The following is a 17,576-nucleotide window of genomic DNA, read 5'->3' on the forward strand; positions in this document are numbered from 1 at the left end:
AAATTTCCATAAGGTCCTTCATGTCCCCTCTTAGTTTCATGACGAAAAATGTCCACCCCATGAGGCATGAACATGTACACCTCTCCTTATAATTATGCATAGCTGTAAACTCGCAGTGTCTCTCTCTACATTTGTTCAAGGCACAGTTCAATAGGTTGATCCTGAAGGGGGCCCCGGGGGCATATGCCAGAACAGCTAATAAATATTAAGAACACTCTTCCTGAGTACCTTCTGCTCATGGATCTCAAAGTGCTTCACAGAGATTAATAATATCTCAGGTTTCAGAGTAACAGCCGTGTTAGTCTGTATTCGCAAAAAGAAAAGGAGTACTTGTGGCACCTTAGAGACTAACAAATTTATTTGAGCATAAGCTTTCGTGAGCTACAATTCACTTCATCGGATGCATTCAGTGGACTCACAGCACCTGCATACGCAGTAGGTACCTGTGAGGTAGGTATTTTTTACCGATGGGGAAACTGAGGCACAGCAGGGCTAAGTGACTCGCCCCAGACCACTAAAGCGCTGGAGCAGGGGCGCTTCCCATGTGGAAGGAAGGCGCAGTAACTGCTGGGCGCAGCCCGGGCCTCAGCAGCAGGGCCAGGAGCAAAGCCGGCGTCTACTGACATCCAGCCCTGTGCCTCGGCTCCAGGCCGCTCCCGCTGCTGGGTCGGCTGCCCCGCCAGGCGGGACCGCGGGGCCTGGAGCAGCGGCGGGAGGCGGGGGACTGGTCCCACGCGCCAGGCGAAGGGGTGACCTCCGGGCGGGCCTTCCGGGCAGGGCAGCGCGGGTACCCGGCGCCGTTTCGCTGCCGCACCGGCAGCGCCCGGACCTCTTTGGCTGGTGCGCCACCTGCGGCTCTGGCTGCCGCTGTCAGTTGGGTGGCTGGGTCCCAACATGGCGTCGGCGGCCGCGGGGGCGGCTGCGGGGTCCGGGGCCGCGTCGGGCGGATGGAAATACTGATGACAGTCCGGAGACTCGCCTCCAGCTGTACCATGGTGAGTGTGGGGCCGGGGCGGCGGCGGCGGCTGGGGGCCCCCGGAGGCACCGCTCCAGGGCTTCTCTCCCCAGGTGGCAGGAGACTCATGTCCGCCAGGGCCCCCGGCCTGGCGCGGTGGGGTCCTTCCTCCCTTAGCCGCCACCTCCCTGGGGGCTAAGAGATCCCTTCCCCTCCCCCACAGGGCTCCCCTTCCCCAGGACCCCCGCCTGGCGTAATAGGGGCCCTTCCTTCTGCAGCCTCCACCTCCCAAAGGGCTGCCCTTCCCCCAGGGTCCCCGCCGCCGCCTCCCTGGGGGCCATGAGATCCCTTCACTTTTCCCCCAGGGCTCCCGACCGGCTAATGGGGGCCCTTCCTCCTGGAGCCTCCACGTCTCTGGCGTCCAGGAGATTTCCCCTTCCCCTCTCCCAAAGGGCTGCCCTTCCCCCAGGGCTCCCCTTACCCTGGAGCCTCCAGCTCCCTGGGAGCCAAGAGACCCCCCCCGTGCCCTTTCCCCAGTGCTCACTCCTGGAGAGCGTGCCCTGTCCTTTCTCCTGACCCCCAAGAGATATCGTCCCTTGCAAGGATCAGGACACCCACACATGCACTCTCCCTGGTATTAAGAAAATTTCCCTTATTGCAGGAGCCAGCTGATACCCATTTCTATCAGAGTAGATATCAAGAATTAAAACATTTTATTAGAATAATCCCCTTCCTGCCTCACCCCCCCAACACTGTATAGAGCGTTGTATAGTTACTATTATTTATTTAGGTTGTGAGTGCGCCCACTGTGTGCAAGGTGCTTTGTAACCACACTAGGAGGTGCAGTCCCTGCCTTCAACAGCATGCATTTTTAAAAAAAAGTTTTTATAATGCAAAATACAGGGATGACATGTTTATAAACACACCCTTATGAAACAAGGGGTGTGTAATAGGAAAACTATGTAGAAGGAAAGCTTCTCTGGCACTACATGATAGCTCTGATGAAAAATACTTAGGACAGGAAAGGCTGTACAGGCCTCCCTTTTTGTGCCCAAAGAGATTTCCCCAAACATAGGCCCAGAATCACACCAGTACGGACCTGCTCCCATGTAGAGACCACTGAAGTCCACGAGACTTGGTGCACCACATGATGGTGGTTCTCAGTTTAGGAATGGGGCCAAATCTGAATAGTAGTTTGTTCCACAATTCAAGAAACATGCCTCCTTTAAACAACCAGTTTGTCAGTTCTTTGAGTAGTTGCTTAGGCCCTGGTCCCACATGAACCTTTTAAAGTGTTTAAAAGTGAGGAGGGATGGACTAAGAGAACTGGAGAATGTCAAACTTCACACTTGCATTTGCAATCATTAGTCCCAAGAGGGAAGCTCCCATAAGCTAGTATAATCGTTCTAAATAAATTTGCAAACCTTCACTCAGGTTAATGTGTTGAATAAGAGTAGCATGAGTTTCGTATGTATTATTACTATAGGATTCATCAGACTGTACAGTAATTAAGGATTTTACATTTATGCAGCGCCTTTAATAAACTAAAACTAATACATGAATCGTGCGCCAGTTAATTTACCACTAAACACAGTTGCCTCTGCTGCAAAACGTTGCACCTGTAACACAATAGCACACGATAACTCTGCAACATTTAAGAACTCTTCTTCGTGCAGAAAAATCTTTTATCCAATGGAAATAGCTGCTGGAATTGAGGTTGGCAGGATATAATTATATGAACTGGAATTTGATCAGGGTGTTCAAGCTCAATGATCTTGTTCTTCATATAGATCTTAATAACCAGGAAGTGGTCAGAACCTCAATTTTCCATTGCATCCAAATGACAGTAAGTTTAGTAGCATCATGATCCTGGGATGTCAATTCACTATTGACTTGGCACCACTCTTCTTTCCTAGCAACTAGCCAGTTCTGCTTCCTGCAGCATTTTGAGGTAGTCTCCTGAAGTACTGACTACCCAATTTTCCTTAACTTGAGATCTGTCTGGATCATACTGTGTGGTATGGTTGCCGGTTTATAGTGCTAAGAGCCTGATTTAATTAAAAGTATAAATATAACGGAGTAATCTCTGCTACTAGTTTTTCTAGAACAAACCTCCCAGCTACAGGTTTTGAAAACTCCTCACAAGTCCATAGAAAAGTACACATGTTCATGCATGCACTTATGTTTCCCCACCGTAAACACAAGTGAAAATAAGGTCATGGGAAGTGGTTGGACAGTTGCTTTGATGCAGGGTTTGATGAAGAATTCCCTGCCCACCTTGCATGTGATTGACTCAGCCCCAGGTAGTACTCTGGACAAATTCCCCAGCTCAACAGGCTGAGCATCAGAGTAAGAGGATTAGGAGGGCAAACGTAAGGTTGAGTGATCCTGTGATCATGCAGCCAACTTCAGGTCATGCTTCCAATATTCAGTGGTTTGTTCTTGGTAACTATGGCCACAAGCATGCATTTTTGGATTGGTTCTACTCCTGTCCTGGTTTTGCTTTTGTTTGGTGTAATAGATTAGTGACTCGCAGATGCCCATGTTATATCAGTGTTCATCTTGAGGTACAACTTTCTGCAAGAGTAGGTAGTTAACCCTTTGTGTCCTCAGCAAATTCCAACTTTAGGGAGGTAGATTCTGCCTATTTGAATGCTCATTTTTGTTTCAGACGGAGAAGTTATTTTTCACGTCTACAAAAACTGTTATGCGGTGCTATTGGTGCAGACTGCTTTGCTTCGCCCCAGAGAGGACTGCTTGCTTAAAGATCCCTAATTTATGCACAGCATAAAGTGTTATGGCATTTTTCATGGTAAACATTGATACAAAAATGTAAAGTTATTTGATTTGCCTTGGCTGAGTTTATTGTCAAGTTCACCTATAGTTTTATTTTCAACTAATACAGAAACATTAGTACAGTATGCTGGTTGCAGTGGTTTTATTTAATTCAAACCAATATACTGAAGTTTACACCTTTGATGATTAAGTTAATGTCTAGTAAATCCAAAATATTATAATCTCTTCTACCATAATGTGAAAATGACTCTGAATAAACTATTTAATTACTTAAACAAGGTATGTTTGGGAATTAACTTTTCTTTAGGAGTCTAATGATGTGACACATGTTTTACATCTTCAAAGTACTCTATAGGCAATCCTCACAACACTTCTGTGGTGTTATCTATGTTTTATAGACTGGGACACTAAAGCATGAGGAAGTTATGACTTGCTCATAGCCACTCAAATGAGTCTGTGGTAGAACTAGGATGTATAGCTCCCAGATTGGAGCTGCTGACTCCCAGTCTCATTCCAATGGACAATACAACCTCTTTAAAATAAACAAATAGAAGATTAAAATTGATCATTTAAATTCTGTCTTTGTACTGTTGAGTTTCAATCCTAACCAAACCACCCTCCTTAAAGGGATCACAAACTTTTTGTAGTGTGGATCATATCTCAAGTGTCTCATGGACACCCTCCTTCCTCTGTGTGATCACCCTCCTTCCCATTCACAATTTAGAACATCCTGGGCCAACTACAGTTATTGCAAACATTAGAAATGGATGTAAGGAAAATATTTCATGTATTGTAACAGCCTTTGATTGTGCCTCCCCCCCCCCCAGGTAAGCGCTGCTTCGCACCCCTGCCCCGAGCCCCCTGCCACACACCCAAACTGCTGCTTGCCCAGGAGCTGGCCGACTTGTGCAGCCCCTGAGCCAGCCATGCCAGCCACTGCAGAAGTCACAGAGGTCATGGAAAGTCACGGAATCCGTGACCTCCATGACAGACCAGCAACCTTACCCATAGGCCATAGCCAAAATCTGTGCTGGGCCTGCTTGACTTTAACTCCCTTCCTACCAACAGATGTCTTTGTCACATTTTCCATGAGGTTAATTTTTGTGTAAATGGCTGTGATACTTATTAGGAGAATGTATGGGAGAGGATATTGGTGACATTTCCTTACATCCCCTTATGTCCCTTGGACAAACACATGGATCTTGTGCTGAAGTTTTTTAAAATCTCATACCTGAGCAGGTATGGTCCCAGTTATCTCTAAAATTATGTTAAATCATATGCTACAGCCTTCAAGGAAAGAAACAAGATATTATAGGACATTCATTAGCCCTGGCAGTACAGCCAGTCTGAAAAGCTTCCTCCCTCTGCTAGTCATAAAACTGAGCCTTAACACAGAAACCTTTGAATCGGAAATCAGCTTGTTTTATTGCTTTATCTGTAGCTTTTGCATTGACAGAACTGCAGCAGAACACTTGTATAGCAATGAGTGATGAAGCAGGGATCTGAACTTTTCCTATTTCAGATTCCTGTGATGTGTCTTAACAAGGACTTAACAGTAATGTTGGTGTATCACAGTATGCTAATTAAGGCCACTTCCCACTAGAGCCTCATCTAATTGCTCTGCAAAGCTAGCAAGGCACACCTGGAGAACACAAATTCAGCATACACATTAATGGTAGTCCTATTTTTGTCTCCCAGATCAGTACAGCATGGGGCCTATTTATTATCTTTATTACTGGTGCAAGGGAAGACTGAATACTGAGCATAGAAAACAACTTGCAAGAAATGAAATTAGTATTTTTACTATTCATTTTGTGCAGTTCACTTGCAAATAAACATGTCAGTTGCCATATGAGCCACACACACGATCCACATCAGTGAAGCTTTTGAATTGTCTTGTTGCATTTTCACTGACATATTTTTAAAACTTTGTTATACTGGTAACTTTATGGGGAAGGTAACATCTACGGATAAAATAGTAAATAATGAGGGGAAATAGTTCAACTTTTAACTCAGACTTTTGTTTCCAATTGTGTGACTTGTATTACTTAAAATTCAGTTAAAGGAAACAAAAAGTTAGCCCCACTCTAAGATCAGAGATTAGATAGTTAACACTAACAAATATTACTCTTTTTAGAAAAAATTATAACTGTATGTAACTCTTGGCAAATCATATAGTATGTCCTTTCTGGAAGATTTATGCTACTGCCATTAGTACTTGAATTTGAAGCCAGGCTTGGCAATAGCCTTTTCTTTGTGGAAGTTCCCATTCCGAGGTGTAAAAAAACCCCAAAACACAAAGTGGTTTAACAAGATGACTGACGTCTTTCAGTACACACCTTTCTTAGGGAAGACTCTAGGCTTCTCCTCTGTAGTCTGGGAGTGTAGTTTTACTTTGCAGTTGGTGGTGCTGTCTAGTTTGGCTCTACACATGTGATGTCTCTCCCTGTAGTGGCTAGCCCAAAAAGATGGATAAGGAACCAATTATTGCCACCAATTGGGGAGAACTTCTTTAACTCAAGTGGGTAGAAGTTTGCAGTTTTGGAGCTGGGGTTTTAGTCCCAGCTCCAAAGGGATGCATATGATTTATCTAGTAATTGCCTCTTGGCAACACATAGATCTATTACAGTGGGTGAAATCTGGGGAGCCTGTGTAAGGGACATGCATGCGCTCTCTACATTGTGCATTCCTCCCTGCATGCTTCTGTGAAGTGGAGATTTGCAAGTGAGGCCAGTGAATGTGATGTGATTCATGGATCCACTGGTGCTGGGCAAGAACAGAAACTCCCTTCAGTTGCCTAAGTCGGCATGGTGGAGTCCTCTAATATTACAAGAGGCTGTCATGAAAGAAGGTTGAAATCCCATAGAAGGTCAAGAGACATCACCTTGTACCAATGCTAATTCTTTTCCTATTTCCATTAGCAGGGATTGGGCTGAGCTTCTCAACAGGCCCCTGGACGATTCTGGTGGTCCATCACCAGTCATTTGAATTGGTCTGTGGCTAGTAGATATCTGGTAAATTATTCAAGGTCAGCTGAGTCTCTGTAATTGGATCATTATGTTAAATGTTAACATGCTTTCCATGCTTTCACATAAAAGCATCATTTGTTCCATTTGGATTTATAAAGTGAAGCCATAAGATTTTCTGGGTATATGAAAAAATAAAAATATGCATATCTTCTTGGCCAATGTCAAACTAAATAAGTTGAGATAGAGATACACACTCTGATTTTGTGTTTTAGTAAGTCAGATCATTGCTCATCATGCTCCCTTTGCTGTGAAGCACAGAAGCTAGCAACTGTGGTTGAACTCAAATAGGAGGGAGAGCAGCAGCTGTTACTTTCTCTCTCTTGGCTCCAGACACCTCAGAAGTCCCAGGGAGCTATGGAGCTCAACATAGGGACAGAGAAAAACAATGGAGTTGAGTAGCTGTTCTCTCTAGCATGCTTGCCTGAGGGGGAGCGGGGTATTTCTAATTGTAGTTTGTGGTGTTGCACCATCCCTTTCAGGTGGTGGGGTTTTGAAGCACTTGTCAACAAGGATTGGCAATGTGGATCCTGAGGGAGCCTTGGAAGCTATACTGTATCCCTTGGTCTCCACAGGGATGCTTCTGTAACATGTAGAATCTTGATATACCCATTATTCTCAAGCTAGCCACTGGTTTAAGGATCCAAACCCCTAGGTTGTTCCATGGAGTGGAGCACTATTACCCTCACCCAAGGGAACCATGGGAAACCTAGGTAAACTCACACTGGGGTGGCATATGAATCTGTTGTTCGAAACATTCACTGACTTGTGTATTAGAACCTTTTTGACATTGTGCTATGAGATGCTGACAGCTTAAACAGTGGGTTGTAATTAGGGAGAGCCATTAAAATAGCAAAATGTACCTGAGGTGATTCAAGTGGTGTTGTGTATTGCTGCCTCTTCCTTGCCTGTTCTGCTTACAAGTGTGAAAGTTAGAGTAGTCACGATGTAGTAAACATAGTGTAAAGGTATATATGTCCTCTCCTCCTTGCACACCATGAACTGTGCCATTGTTTGGGACATGAGTTCACTTTCCCTGGCTGGTTGATCAGGTCATCAGTTTACAATGCCGTATTTTAAATGAGCAAGGGTTTCCTGAAATTTGTGAAAGTTTGAGTCTGAACAGAGGGTTCTATATTTCCTATCATTTTATCCATCAGTCTCTTTCATACCTCCTCCTTAGGTGGGCTCTTTAGGACTACAACCTTATTCTAGGACTGCATACAATTGCTACTCCTGAGAGAATTCTGCACTGAAAAATTAAAAATTCTTTGCACAATATTTTAAAATTCTGCAAGTTTTATTTGTCAATAAATAAAGACAGAGGTTCAAGCATGGCAGTGGGGAGCACAGGCCACTGGCTGCATGAAGATGGGAGATCACCATGCAGCTCCTCCCTTCCCGGATTTAGTGGTGAGGCTGCACCCGACTCTGACACAGCACAGGGGCTGGGCCTGCCCCAGGAATATTCTGGGCCCCTGCTCCTGTGCACTAGGTGCACCAGGTGTGGGGCAGGCAGGATCCAAGTGTGAAGTGGCTCAGTGTGGAGAGATCCAGGTGTGGGGTGAGAGGATTCTGTGTGGGACAGTCTGGCAGGCTGTGCAGGCAGCTCAGTGAGGGAGTCTAGGTGTGGGGGGATCTGGATGCACAGAGGCTCGGGGGAGGGCGGTGTTCCAGGTATAAGGGGAATGGGACTCTGCAGGGGCTTCCAGGTGAAGGTGGTTGGGGCTCGGCGGGGGGTCTGGGTGTGGAGGTCTTAGTGGGTGGTCTGGATGCTGAGGGAGTGGGGGGTCTGGGTGCAGCTAGTTGGGGGTCAGTGGAGTGGGGGTCTGGATGTGGGGGGGCTCCAGATACAGGGGTTGAGTTTCAGTGGGGTGGGGTTCAGGTCTGAGGGCTGGGGAGGGTCTGAATGTACAGGGTGAGGTTTGGCGGGGGGGTGGGTTCCAGGTATGGGAGGTTATGATGCATGGGGGTTTTGAGGATGGGGGAGCAGCTCCTCGTACACTGACCCCTCCCCCCGCATCTGAGGAGTGATGGGGCAGGAAGCAGGGAAGGATGCTGAGCTTCCTGTAGTCAGGGGAGGTTTCTGGAGGGTATCTGACACAGCATTAGCCACTTCTTGTAGGGGAAGAGGAAGCCCATCCTCTCCTGCCTCCAGCTCAGACAGGACTAGCAGCTGATCCCGGCACAGGGTAAGAGCCACCGGCTCAGGTGTCCCCAATCCTGTGGTGATTTACCTCTCCGCTGTCTGCTCCTGGTGCCTGAAACGATGTACCTGCAATGCGAGGGAGGAGTGCATGACCACTCTTCCAGCTTCCCTTTGCTTCTCTATCAGAAAGACACTTTTCTGTGGGGAAGCAAAGAAATCTGTGGGGAACATGAATTCTGCACATGCGCAGTGGCGCAAAATCTCCCCAGGAGTAAATTGCAGAATATCATCAATGTGTGTGAATTACTGGCAGTTCCATTCCAAATTACTGCATGTTGTACATCAGTAAATAAGGACCACTTCCTGTGAAGTCATGAGAGCCTTTAAAACTGATTTAGGAGCACTGACATCTGGAAATCCATCATGGAGTATCTGGAGAGAGGAAAATAGCAGGGTCCGCAAAGATCTGTACTGAGACCTCTGCTGTTGAACATACTTGTAAATGATCTGGAAAGAGGTATAAACTGTGAGGTGGCAAAGTTTGCAGATGATACTAAATTACTTAAGAAAGATAAGGCCAAAGCTTACTGTAAACTGTTACAAAGGGATCTCACAAAACCAGGTTAATGGGCAACAAAAAAGCAGATGAAATTCAGTGTTGATAAATGCAAAGTAATGTACGCTGGAAAAAATCTCAACTATAAATATAAAATGATGGGTTCTAAAATAGCTGTTACCACTCAAAGAGATCTTTGCATTATTGTGGTTAGTTCTCTGAAAATATCTGCTCAATGTGCAGCAGGAAAGAGACATAATAAGACAAAAAATATTTTAAACCCACTATATAAATCCGTGGTATGTCCACATGTTGAATACTGCATGCAATTCTGGTCACCCCATCTCAAAAATGATATATTAGAATTGGAAAAGGATAAAGAAAGGCAAGAAAAACTCATTAGGGGTATGGAACAGCTTCCATACAAGGAGAGATTAAAAAGACTGGAACTGATCAGCTTGAAAAAAGAGATGACTATGGGACGATATGACAGAGGTCTATAACACCACGATTGGTATTACTCCTGGGGGAATTCTGTGCCATTGTGTGCATGCAGAATTCATGTCCCCCATAGATTTCTTTGCTTCCCTGCAGAAAAATGATTTTCTGATGGGGAAGCAAAGGGAAGCCGCAAGAGCAATCATGTGTCACTCCCCAGCAGTGCGAGTGCATGGTTTTAGGTGTCAGGAGCAGCTAGCAGAGAGGTAAATCACTGCGGGGGAGGGCTGGAGACGCCCCAGCCAGTGGCTGCTACCCAGCTGCTAGTCCCAGCTGGGCAGGAAGGCACTTCCTCTTCCCCTGCAAGGAGCGGCCAGGGCTAGGTCAGATCCACCTTCAGAAACCTCTCCAGCCTAATACCACAATGTTCTCAGAGCTACAAAAAAAAGCCCACACCAGTTTGTTTAGGTGTGTGTGTATATATATATATACACATATACACGTACATAGGTTTTAAAAATATATAATTTTCAAAAATTTCACTACTTCAGCCCTATTTATAATATATTCAAAGGCTTTAATTATTCCTCCCTAGATTACTCTTAATAGACGGAAGCTCAATTGGTTAATTTAAAATAGTGATTCCATGGATAATTCCACACACACAGTGGATATATGACCGTGTGTCATTCTGCTAAGGTAACAAAGTTAAAATAATTTTTAAATTCAGAGCAGCATATTAATTTTATCACATATTTTATATGTCCATTTTTGGATCCAAAGCCAGTCTGTCAGTTGAAAGATTTCCATTGACTTCAGCGGGCTTTGTATCCAACCATAAGACAATATTTGTGCACTTATAACAGAATAGAATGGAATGGTGGAGGTCTCAATCAGGACAGATTGTCACCATTCCTTGGAGCTCCGTAGGATTTGCAATATACTAGAAATTGCTGGGCACAAGTGAGTGTGGATTGTTTCTGATTGTCAAGTGGTGTAAATAGTATCACCACTTTAGTCAAAACCATGAGGATGTGTTCTTAGAATCAGGCAGCCTTTCGGATGGAAGATTTATGCTGACTGGGTGAATTTATAATTGATGTTTAGTTTCTGCTCAAATAGCTACCTATAGAAAGTTACACAGTACTTCCTCTCTGAACCACTGTGTCAGAACAGTTTCTTACGGATAAGGTATTTATATTACAAGTTTCCATGGACATACTCTAAGTCTCATGGATGTACCTTTTGGAAGCTTTATAGATGGAATAGTTTGTCCCTGGGGGTGGTAGATAATGAATCAGTTATAATCTTGTACACCTAACAGCTTTATTTATACTACAAAGGCGTTACTTTGAAATACAAGCCTGCTGAGAAGTGAGAGAGATACAGAGGTGGGAGACAGAGTTCCTGTGCAAAAAGCAAGGAGAACCAGATTTAAATAAAAGTATTTCATTAAATGTTATTCTAAAAGGTAACATGATACGTGTGAATTGCCAGTGTTAAGATCCTGAATCTGATTTAACTAGGCTTAACCGTAGGCTTTTGAGTACTAAGGTGATTCAGAGTAGCAGCCGTGTTAGTCTGTATTTGCAAAAAGAAAAGGAGTACTTGTGGCACCTTAGAGACTAACCAATTTATTTGAGCATAAGCTTTCGTGAGCTACAGCTCACTTCATCGGATGCATACTGTGGAAAATACAGAAAATGTTTGTTTTTATACACACAAATCATGAAAAAATGGGTGTTTATCACTACAAAAGGTTTTCTCTCCCCCCACCCTACTCTCCTGCTGGTAATAGCTTATTCAAACCTAATCCCCCATACACAGCTTGAATCATGTATGTTAAGTAAACCAAAATCTTGCATGTCTGCATTATAGGTGACACAGTCACTGTTGGTTTTCCAGCAAACAGCTTGCCATCCGGTCAAATGTAAATTCTCTTCCTGTATTTATCACCGTAGAATTCAAAGCTATTGTATTGCTGTCTATATATGGAATATATAACACTTTCCATTATGTAGATTTACTGCAAGCACAAACAGTTATGACTTCTCAAATGACAATTTATGGTAAGAGTTAGTAATACTTTTTGCACTTTTAACCCTTTAGTTCAATTTTGAATTGTAAAGAGCTTCCTAATTCCAGCACTTACGTTTGGAAACCAGGTACTGTTCTTCATTAACAGATTATATTTATCTGTCCTAAGGCAGCTCTCTAGTTAAAAATAAAACTGAAGTCTTGCCTCTTTACTTATTCTTTCAAAGTACAGTTCTAAACTTTTGCACAGCCTAGGTTGTTTTTCTTTTGTTGGGCAGGGGGGAAGAGTGCCAGGGAGATCTCTTCCATCCCCCTTCCCCAGTTTGCCATTGTGAGCATGACTATGTGCTTGCTCCATCAGATTACATTTTTAAAGCTGATTAGCACAATTTTATGATGTTTGAAACTTGTAGCATTTGAATTTATCTGATAATGTTAAAGCGCATTTCTTTGAAAAATGTGTAGCAAATTGCTATGCTAATTGAGGTCAATTATGCCACAAACAATGTGTGCTGTAGAAATTTGGCTACTTTTAAGCAGTCCAATTTGTCATCTAACAGTAGAATTAATTTGCAAACTATTAGAAGTAGTGGCAACATGATCTCTGCTCTGAAATCCGAGCATTAAAGGGACAGACTGTTTCTGTCATTTCAGCTTTTCAGAAGCATCATATTTTAATAACATCATGACCCAGGTTATTGTACAATCTTCAGCCTTCTTTGTCTGTCTGTTGTAGCTCTGCACTCTAACATTTTGAAGATTTTAGTGTAAACATTTTGGTGTCCCATAGGCATGGTTTTACCTAGGACTGTTGCTGATGAGTTTTTGGAATTAAATTTTGGGCTGTGACACCTCAGCAGTAACCTAGTTAATTTTATCACAAATCATGTTGCTTCTTATGTTTTGTGATTCCTTTCTATTTCTTCAATCTAGGTCATTCCCTATAGATTTGAAATAAGAAATCTGACTGCAGCGTTTTGCTACCTCTAGTTAAACTAGATTTTTTTTATAGTAAGTTTTCTACCTTTTATAACTAGTCATATCAGCTTTACAAAGTTACCATCATTTGTCCTAGTGATTGATAGTAAAAATGCTTATAGTATTTACTTGTTCATTAAAAACATTACTAACTGTGGGGAAATGGGTGAATAGCACTTTTCAAGGCTGAGCTATAGCATACTTAAACTTTTAGTTTTGTTTAATTCTTCTTCAGGGTTTCAGTGATTTAGGCTTGGTCTATACTTAAAATTTTGGTTGACATAGCTTTGTCAGTCAGAGGTGTGAAACATCCACACCCATGAGCAATGCAGCTATGCTGACCTGACTCCCAGTATAGGTGCAAATAGGTTGATGGAAGAGTGCTTCTGTCAACTTACCTACCATTGCTCAGGGAGGTGGTGTTCTACCTTGACAGAAAAATCCCTTACATCAGCGTAGCCGGCATCTTTGCTAGCAGATTATGCCAGCATAGTTACAGTGCCGTAGCTATACTGGTATATTTCCCATAGCGTAGATATGTTTGTCTAGTCCCTGCGATGTAGACATACCCACCGTGTAAAGACTGTTCACCAGAGCTGTAGGATTTCTAATGTCTTAATCCTACCTGTTCTCCAGCTCTCAATAATGCTTTACGAGAACAACAGAGCAGAAAAGATTGAATTTCTAATGTAAAATATGAGCAGAAACTAAAACCTTGGAAGCTACAGGGTGAGAATCCTTTCTGTGCTCTTTTATACATCATAAAGATGCAAAAAAGGTACAATCCTAATTTTTTTCTCCTCTGCAGGCCACTTTTTTTATCACTGTTCATCACATATCAAAAGCTTAAAGGATGTGCAAAATAGCCAAATGAATATTTCTGCTGGAACATCACCTTTTGCATTTGCTAATTTTTTATGATTTTCCACTATGCAAATGTCAAATTTCATTAACATCGGTTTTTTTAACTTAATATTTTAAGTTGCACTTTCAGTTACATTTATTTTAAAAAGCTGGAACAGCATTGAAAAGATTTTATGAGATTATTAAAAGTACTCAAAGCATGTCTAAACATATTTAGATTAAAAAAAGAGCTATGGAAAAGCACTCTTCTTTAGTGATTCAGATGCCTTAAAATGCTGTTTGAGCTATAAATAGGAGGCTAACAGAAGACTTGAAATTGGAACCTGGCAACTGATAGGCACAATTCTAGATTATTCAGCAGTCTTCAAATACATTTTCATAGGTAGTGTCTTCTGGTAATCCAATTTCTTGAGTAGTTTGACTCCTTCAATGGATGATTCAGGGAGACATGTTGTTCCTTTCCTGTAGCACACTCCTCCACTTAAAGATCTATTTTCTCTCATGGCACCCATCTTGCCTACCATTCTTCCTGCCCTTCAGTCTGTTTTCTTTAATCCATCTACACAGCGAATTTATTTTGAGTTCCTTGTTTATTTTTACAGCACATGCTCCACTAAATTTAAATGACCTTCCTGGATGACTGACTAATCTGAGATCTCCTTAGTGAATGTGGAAAAACTCTCTTTTTCTCTAGCAAATTTTTGTATAGATTCAAGTGCAAAAATCTCTCAGTTTGATCAGTAGTTTGTAGTTTTGATGTTCACCTCAAGATAAGACAGTATCTTCTTTTAAATATAAACCCATAGTGGGGTATTATAAAGTGGAGTTTTTAAGATGAAAGCATGATATCTTGATAATATGAAATGAATTTAAATGAAGTGTCCATACTGTGTTGCTCTTTTAGGAGTTGTACAGCTAACTGCAAATAACGTTTTAGGTCCTATTCCTACAAGCAGGTCCATGCAGGTACATTGAGGGATTGGGGTGGAGAGGGAGGGATAAATTATATTTTTACACTCTTGAAACTCTCAAATGTTATAAAATCATTTTTTCAAAATCATTTAAAATTTGTTATGAAAATATGGCAACTGCAACTGTTTGATTTCAAAAAAAGACCAGTCAGTACTCAATAATTTTCACATACTTTTTTTGTATTTGTAATATCTTTGGAAATATTGAAAATGAGCAACATTTCTGGTTTAAATTTTAAAGTTTCTTTGATTTTTAAAATTAATGCTACAAGAATTACATAAACCAAAAAAGATGTTGCTTTTCCATTGTCCAGCATTAATAAATTGTTTTTGTTCTTCACCGCCATGCTCCCCAGCACCTCTGCTGGAAGCTTACTACGCTAGAGTTAGTTGCACCAGCATTGTTAAGGTTGTGTTATAGTTTGTAGTTAGTTTCTAGAAATGATATAGAATCGAACATTTGAACAAAAATGTGTCTCATTACCATGTTGATTCCAGCCTTGCAAGCACACATCACTGTCTTGTAGAATAGATAACATTTGACTTAGTATGCAGGAGTCCAATAAATTCTCTGTAAAATTGTAAATTGTTGAAATTTAATTTTAGACTCACTAAAAGATTGTATAGCAAAGTTCAATATCTGTCTTTCATTAAGGTACATATTAACTTGCTTTGCCATCCTTCTTTAAAATCTGAAATGCACAAATAGTCTAATGTTGAATTAATTTTTGATAAAAGGGGACCTATTACATTAACAGCTAGCTCTGGTCCAGCTGTCTTATCCCACAACTTCTTAAGAATCCTGGAAAGAGATTTTAAAAAATTGTATTAATTGAACCCTGAAATCGAAGCTACAGGCTGATGGGCATTATTTTAAAGTATTACTTCACATCTACATTCACATCACCTTTATGTATAATATAAAATGTTAATTAACAGTTCCATTCTCACTCTCTTTGTTTTACCAGAAATGGCATGAATATTACAGATTTTTTTTTTTTTTTAGAGAATTTTTTCCTAGTAGTCATATGTGGGGGTTTTTGTTTTCCCCAGGGCGCCAATGCCTCTGCTTTGGAGAAAGAGATTGGTCCTGAACAGTTTCCTGTGAATGAACATTATTTTGGCTTGGTCAATGTGAGTGAATTTGCTTTACTATTTTTAAAATGCTGTTTTCTATTTCAGTCCTCCTCTTCTGAAATGGACAGGATTCTCTTTTAGACCTTTATCCATGGGTAGTTCTGGCACAAAGTAGAAATCTATTTAAGCACTACATCCTGTAACATGCATGCTAAATTTTGTTTTTAACTAAAAGATTAATCTTAAAAGTTAACTGTAGTGAAATAGAAAATGTTAATAATTACAAAATTCCGTGGGACATTCATACTTGGGCACACTTTTAAATATAGGATCAGAGTAATTAAAGCTGGAAAAGCCCATAAGATCATAGGGTAGATAAAAGCAGGGTATGGTCCTCCAACAGAGAGGAAGTATCAGATATTAAACTGTTACTTTGGTGGGTCTTAGTCCCAAAGACTCAAACCAAAACAATCTGTTTGCTTTTCAAATCTCATGTTTTTCATATGGGCTTAGAGGGGACAGTCGTGTTGAGGAAAGATCAGAGAATACAGAAAAATACCAGCTACGTCAATTCCCTTTGTGTAGAAATGTACTTTTTTCAGGCTTGCATCAGCATGAGAGCTCCTGTTTAAAACAACTGTTTGCCATAACTTCAGTCAGTTTTCATGTTTACAGTGTGATTAAGGCCAGTAAGGCCATAAAAATTGCCTAATTTGCAATGATAGAACTAAATTAAGGATTGTGAAAAGAATGCAACATTATTCCATCACTTATCCAGAAGCATTAATCTGACATCCTAAACATAAGGAAGGTAAATGTAACATTCAATCTGTCACATCCTTTTATTAATAATATGATGTAAAAAAGTAAAATGTTTACAATTGTCACAGGACATAGTTCATTTTTCATGTTGAAAATATGGCTCTGGTTAACTTCATTCACAGTAAATTAAACTTCCCCCTTCTTCCCTTAGTGGATCATTTAGACACTTATTTCACGTCAGAACTGAAACAACCTAATGTACTGAATAGTGCTAATATAGTTACTTAAAGTATTGCTTGCCTCCAGCTGCACATTGTGAGCTCATTTGATTTAATTGATCTTTGCTTTGTCCGTAGCAGATCATGTTGTCAGACACTCAACAATCTAAACCAGAGGTGGGCAAACTAAGGCCCGCGGGCCACATCCGGCCCACGGGCCCGTCCTGCCCGGACCCCGAGCTCTGGGCCCGGGAGGCTAGCTCCTGCCCTGCTCCTCTCCCCGCAGCCTCAGCGCGCTGCCAGCACTCTGGGCGGCAGGGCTGCGCACTCATGCAGGGCAGCACGGCAGGCTCCAGCCAGGCAACACGGCTCCCAGACATGCTGCTCTGAGCAGCATGGTAAGGGGGTCTGAGTCAGGGGGTTGGGTAAGGGGCAGGGAGTTCTGGGGGGCAGACGGGGCGGTTGGATGGGTGGAGGTTCGGGGGATGGGGAACGGGGGGCAGTTGGATAGGGCAGAGATTCTGGGGGGGGGGCAGTCAGGGGACGGGGAGTGGGGGGAGGGTTCAGATTGGGGGTGGAGTCCCGGTGGGCAGTTGGGGGCGGGGGTCCTGGGACGGGGTGGTCAGGGGACAAGGAGCGGGGCGGGGTTGGACGGGGGAGGGTTCTGAGGGGGGCAGTCAGGGGCTGGAAGTGGGAGGAGGTGGATAGGGGGCGGGGGCCAGGCTGTTTGGGGAGGCACAGCCTTCCCT

General features: G+C 42.5%; 1 protein-coding gene across 2 annotated transcripts in view; it reads left to right on the forward strand.

Moving 5' to 3' along the window:
• The first annotated feature begins 846 nt into the window (after positions 1 to 846).
• Positions 847 to 17,576, forward strand: part of LOC311526606 (ubiquitin carboxyl-terminal hydrolase 12-like) — a 39,361-nt gene continuing 22,631 nt past the window's right edge. For both annotated transcript variants that reach the window (XM_084639810.1, XM_084639809.1), the window contains exons 1-2: positions 847 to 995; positions 15,824 to 15,904. In XM_084639810.1, the coding sequence (XP_084495936.1) occupies positions 948 to 995; positions 15,824 to 15,904 (129 nt within the window). In that variant the 5' untranslated portion in view covers positions 847 to 947. The remainder of the gene's footprint in view (positions 996 to 15,823; positions 15,905 to 17,576) is intronic.

Source organism: Lepidochelys olivacea (genome assembly GCF_965140295.1).
Source record: "Lepidochelys olivacea isolate rLepOli2 genome assembly, chromosome: 9".
Taxonomy (NCBI): Eukaryota; Metazoa; Chordata; order Testudines; family Cheloniidae; genus Lepidochelys; species Lepidochelys olivacea.